Source organism: Mycteria americana, chromosome 4, assembly GCF_035582795.1.
Source record: "Mycteria americana isolate JAX WOST 10 ecotype Jacksonville Zoo and Gardens chromosome 4, USCA_MyAme_1.0, whole genome shotgun sequence".
NCBI lineage: Eukaryota > Metazoa > Chordata > Aves > Ciconiiformes > Ciconiidae > Mycteria > Mycteria americana.
In genome coordinates, this window is record NC_134368.1 from 49,625,163 (window position 1) to 49,631,114 (window position 5,952).

Here is a 5,952-nt window from a genome sequence, read left to right on the forward strand (position 1 = left end):
AGTAAAAGAAACCTACGTTATCTACCTCCCGCATTCTCACTGCCTCGTTCAGACCAAGCACCTAGTTGCAGGTGTTGTGATGCAGCTGTAGGGGACTATGCAGCCGATTTGCTCCACATCACGCTATCACAGAGCAGCCGGTGACTCTTCTCCAATTCGCAGATATGCCATAGACAAGAGGCAACTATTAAAACAAGGTCCCAGGGCTAAAGTTCCCCAATAAATAGGGAAAACATTTAAAAGCTACAGAACGTCTCACAGAAAGCTTCCTACCCTGTGAGACACAGTAAACATACATCACCAGTTTTGTCACAGTACTGCAATCAACGTAATTCTGATATAAGTCTCCTAAAGATCACGCCACTTCCCCCCCTTCTCCCACAGTCTCTGAGCACTCAGGACCATACCTTAAATGTTCCCTTGGCTTCAGAAGCAAAGCTATGCCACGAGACGCAGCCCAGAATTGATTTTTAAGAAATTATGTCCAAAAATAGCCCTCAAATACTTTTAGTGATATATTCCTACAGCAGAGGAGATAATTTATTTTACCAGCACAGCGTTCTGAAAGATTTCTGTAAGGCTTACAGGAGAGTGCAATGCACTACAGCAGAGAGCCTCAAAACTAGTAAGCTTTTGTATCTTCATTTCCCATCAGTAAGCCCATTCATGACAGTTCAGTGCTCAGAGGGATCAGGTCCTAAGCTATTACAAAGCATAAGGAGCAAATGGCTTCTAGAATCATCCGAGAACTGTTTGGTTTAAAAAAAATAAAAAAAAAAAAATCAATGGAGAAAGGAGATGCTAATTAATGACTGTCTAACACCGTTCTGTATCGTTCAGTGGCATGTGATGCTTTAATTAATGTGAGAACATGCAATAAATAATACAACACCATATCATTTCTAGAGATCACAGTTCTGACGTTTCTTGTTGCTGCAGCTTGCTTTCTAAAACTTGTCTGGACGATGTCAAGTCACACACAAGTTTAATTCCCTCTTCCCCATCCCCTCAGACTTTAACAAGTATTGCTACGATTTTGTTTTCATTAAAAGCCTCAATGGTATTTATATGTAGCATTCTCCTTCAGCACAGGAGGACCCAAAGGTGAAATCAAGAAGCAGATGACTGTTCACCACAAAATGAGTAATCATTTATGTTCCAAGCTAAAATAAATACAAACAGAAAGCTTACTGTTCTAATGTCTTCATTTAGCAACTAACTTTTTTTTTTTTCTTTTAAACACAGGTTTTGTAAAAACATTTCGAGCCTTGTGAATGCTCATTTTATTTTTGTTTTCTTTGGAAAGCCTGAAGTGAAACATCTATCCTTTTAACTTGATGTCTTCACTACTTGCCTTTCCCAGTGGCACAGGGGTGATGGTTATACTTCTCCATTACAGATTCTGGTTTAACCACACAACTTTTCAAAACGGCCCCACCACTAACATGAGCTGCAGCTCTCGATTTACACTCCCCATCACCATCACTTACAGTTACCGATGAACAATTTCACTTCTAAGCACACGCCTTTCCGAAAAGCTGAACTGCTCCACAGTTTTCTGTGTTTTTCTTCTTACAACTAGCTTGTTCATTTCAGTGGCATTGCAGTTGAGCTCAAGTCTGAAATGCAACGCTCCACCTAGGGCAAGTGCTTATTTTTATTCAAGTAATTACAGAAAAAAAGTTGACACTGACATTTACCAAAATATTTCAGAGCACAAACACCACCCACCGAGCTGAACATGAGAATTCATGCCTGCTAGTTTTGTTTTTCCCCTCAGAGTATGACCGATTTGACTCATGTCTGACTTCAACAAAATTTCCAGATCTCTGCTAGAATTATAGTTAGTATGGAAAACCTCCTAAACATCCAGCTGAATTTTTCTTCCCATGCCCACGTTATTACTTGTCTCTGATGACAGGATACAGCAAGACATTCTAGACCGTTTCATAGTATGTCATAAGCTTAAAACTTTACACTTTGGAGGAAAATTCTCTACTAATACAGCTGGAAGTTTGCAAGGAACTGCTTTCGTTTCTTTCATAGACTACCCTATGAAAATCCCAGCTTAGTCCCCCAGTCTAATCTGGATGCTTCTTGCTCAACAGCATTAGCAAAGCAGGAGCACTGGCCCTTTGATACTGAAGCTAGAGCCAGAACATTTCTCTGCTTCCACCAATCCCACTTACAATTTGGTTACTGGTCGTGACCCCGTTGTTTATTGTATAAGTGAATCATAAGAATTACTGGAATTCTTATAAATCCCAAGTAAATAAAGGGGGAAAGAAAAGCCCACCTGTAATCAGACACCATGTAACTGCATGTTAATGGACTGTTCAGTGCCCTAGTGGGATATGTTAGAGAAATGCTATAGCATTATACTCAATTTCAAGAGGCCAGCAGACGTTTTTAAATGAATAAATTCTATTTATGTAATTACAGTAATGACTACAGTTCATACCTTATGCACAGCAAGTAAAAAAACCACACTGGAATTTATGTAAATATTACTAATGCATACACTATGAAAAAGCAATTCACGTTAATTAAAAAACACCTTGATTTTAAAAGTTTACCAGAAACAGTTACACGGAGCATTGCAATCTCTGAAAGCAGAACAGAAGCTGTTTACAAGGATCCAAGAGTAACTGATATCCAGCTGCTTTGGGGCTGGGCTGGAGGCTGAACACGTACTGAAAGCTGGGCTGAAATCCCCACTCGGTTGATGGCAGCAGCAGTCGTGCTGCCGTTTTCTGTGAGCCTGGAATTTCACCCCAGTCTTTACATTCTTCGTCAGTTATAGTGGAGCAGCCAGAAGAAAGATGATTACAGAGCAGCCAAGTAGACTCACAGTTCAAGAATCCAATCTTCAAGCAGCTGTAAGGTCTAGGGGAAGGAGAAGGGGGTTTATAGCACAGTTAAAATGAGTCTCTTGAAAAATGGGAAAAAGCGGCCACTTCAGCAGCAGAGCTGGTGACAGGATACTGAACACCACTCATAGAAAGAAGTAAATCTGAGGTTCAGTCCTTGGTGAAGACACCATCGTATTCGCCTCTGACTAAAAAGGAAGGCAAGCATAGCACGTGAACGTGTAAGTGCATGTATCGCATGCAAGGCATTCCAGGAGCTGAACAATTTCTCTGCATACATCAAGACATTGCTAAGAAAAAAAATAGCAAAGGTTTTTAGCACTCCAACAATTGGCTAATTAACTTGATTTCAAATCCAACTTTACACATTCTTGATAAAGAGAAAGGCCTCAACATTGAAGACAAAACATTTTTAGCACCAACTGCTGGCTTGCAAGTGAATACTTATTTGCAAGAGGTGAGTATAGAAAGACATCTCATCTTTCACTGAGAGGCATCTTGGTTTAAGGCAATATCCAAAATGACAATATAGCCACCACAGAAACTGCTCCCGTGATCCCTGATGCTTTATGGCACCCACACGAGTCCCATTGCCGAGGGACAGTAGGAACTAAATTGGCGTCTGTCCTCCTCCGCCCCGCCACGTGCCCTGGAACGCTGGAAATTTCTGACGCTTGTACGTCACTGGTCGTCATAAAGCAAGCTAGTTTCTTCCTGTATCCCCTAAAACCCTCTGTAGCCTTTCACGTTAGCCATACTAACCACTATCAGTAACAAGGAAAGCGCTGAGGAATCGCCGTCTTTCCTTACCTCTAACCCAATCAAAAAGTTGTTCAATACAGTAGCAAGTGTTTATGCAATTAATACAAATGAGAGATTTGTGAGCATTTCCCAGAAGTGAACTCAAAGGATGGTAGCCAATCCAGCCAGATGTGCTACTGCAGCACAGAGCACCCAGCCTGGGGTTGTTCTTTCTCCTTTGCTATCAAAAAGAGTCAGTTTACTTACTTGTATCTCCTCTAAAGGGTATTTTAGGAATGGAGACAGTACCTTCTAAATATACGCTATATCTACCAAAGTAAGAGGTAAGCAGTTTGTTCTCAATACCCATCACTTTGTGGTACCCCATCATCAATTTTTGTTAATAGTTACGGCACCTGGGTACGGAGCTAAGAACTTGAAGAACATGAAGGATATTACCAGAATCAATTATGGCTAAAGGCAAGGAGCAGAACTGCATCGCAACCCTACTTTTTCATGATTTAAAGGTGTGTTAAAAGGTACCAACTGAGATTTTCAGGAAATCTATTATTTGGCTTACACAGTAAGCTATGCCTTGTGCGCGGTGTTCTAGACAAAGTTGTATTAAAAATGGCACACAAGGTTAAGAAACTTTACACGACGCCGATGAGTAATCTGTGCTTTCATAAATACAGTAGTATACATCCTATATACAGATGCTGGCCGCAAGCCTCTGGGAAGGCTGTTAGCCAGCCATCCACAGAAAGAAGGGAACAAAGATAGTGGGGAGCGTGGTGGAGGGTGCCAAGCCTAGGCAGACTATCGATGCTAATCCCACAAGCACTGAAGCAAGAACGCTCCTCTGGTCCCGAATAATCATCTTCACAGTCTCACAGAACTGGAAAAAAAAAAAGAAAAAAAAGGAAGAGAAGAGGGTTAAAGAGGAAGGAAGGCTTTCACCGGACGGCTGGAGAGGCCCGCGCTCTGACAGACCCTGGCAGACCAGCAGCACGCCCGGGCGGGCTGCCGGGACCGCAGCACGGGCGAAAAGCGGGCCGGGCGCTGGCCCCCGACCCGAGCTGTGGCCCCAGCACCGCGGGCGGCTGCGGCAGAGCACGCCGGTTGCCCTACGGCCTCAGCCGCGCTCTCCCCGCCGCCCGAAGCCGCCGGAGGCCAGGCTACCCGCCCTTCCCGGCGGCTCCGTGCCCGCCGCGGGGAGAAGGGCCGTCCGCTCCGGCCGGGGCGGCACCGGGCGGCGGCTGCCCGAGCCTCGGGGAGCGGGGTGCCAGCGGGGCCGCCCGGCGCCGGCCGCCGCCTCTCCCGGCAGCTGCCCGCCGGGCCCCCCGGCGCCGGGGGCCGGGGCGTACCTTGTCGGTCTGGAAGCTGACCGGGGCTCCGTATCGGCAGTAGGTGACGAAGTGCTCGCAGTTGTTCCAGAGCAGGCTGTAGGCCGTGGCGCCCACCAGCTTCTCCGCCCGGCGGGCCGCCTCCTCGCTGCCCAGCACCTGGTCCTCGAAGAGCCGGTCCATGTGGTTGACCAGGATGCTGCCGCCGTAGGCGAAGTCCTCCACCGTGTCGACGCGGATGCTGGCCGTTTTGGTGATGACGCCCAGGATGAGCCGCTTGTTGGTCACCACCTGCTGGATCTGCCGGCGGTCGCCGGTGAAGGCGGGCAGGATGTCGGGCATCAGGTGGGCGACGCGGTTCTCGCCCAGGTAGATGCCGAAGTGGACGAAGAGGGTGCGGGGCACCTCCAGCAGGTCGCCCCGCTTGAAGCAGCTGGTGTCGTAGTAGCCGGGGGCCGGCGGCGGCGGCGGTTCCCCGCCGGAGCCCGCGGGCAGGGGCCGGACGTGGACGAGGAGCAGCAGCTTCTCCAGCAGCAGCGAGGCCGCCTGCGGCACCGGGTTCTTCATGGTCGGCGGGGGGAGCCCTCGCTGCCGCCGCGCAGCCCCCGCCGCCCGGCCCCGCTTTTCTAGGCTACCGGGCGGGGCGGGGCGCGCCCCCGGGCCAGCCCACCGGGTGAGCGGCGTGCGGGGAGCGCCCGCCCCGAGGACCGGCCGGGCTTTATTGGGGAGCGCGGCGGGCGCACCGAGCCGAGCCGGCAGCCCCGGGGCCGGCCGGTGGGCAGGCGCGGTGCCCGCAGCCCGGACGCAGGGCTGGGTGCCGCCCGCCGCTCCCCGGTAGAAGGGCAAGAAAAAGCGCCCTCAAAGCCCTTCATCCGCCCCAGGAGTACAGCGGAGGGCTCCCGGCGCCGCAGCCGCTTCCTTCGCCCTTCCCCGCCGATGGGACCTAAGGGGCTGCGGGCGCCCGCCCCGGCCGCCGCCCCGCTAACGGCGGGAGG

General features: G+C 49.3%; 1 protein-coding gene across 1 annotated transcript; it reads right to left on the minus strand.

Moving 5' to 3' along the window:
• Positions 1-4,193: 4,193 nt before the first annotated feature.
• On the minus strand, positions 4,194-5,524 carry LRAT (lecithin retinol acyltransferase). Its single transcript, XM_075499260.1, has 2 exons — positions 4,979-5,524; positions 4,194-4,509 (listed from the first exon to the last, which is right to left on the minus strand). The coding sequence occupies exons 1-2, from the start codon at positions 5,522-5,524 to the stop codon at positions 4,357-4,359; spliced, it is 699 nt and encodes a 232-aa protein (XP_075355375.1). The 3' UTR covers positions 4,194-4,356.
• Between the last annotated feature and the right edge of the window lie 428 nt (positions 5,525-5,952).

Coding starts and splice junctions, on each gene's coding strand:
- LRAT (XM_075499260.1), bottom strand. CDS start 5,524: ATGAAGAACCCGGTGCCGCAGGCGGCCTCGCTGCTGCTGGAGAAGCTG. Junction 4,510..4,978: donor TCAGCTTCCAGACCGACAAG/GTACGCCCCGGC, acceptor TTTTTTTTCCAG/TTCTGTGAGACTGTGAAGAT.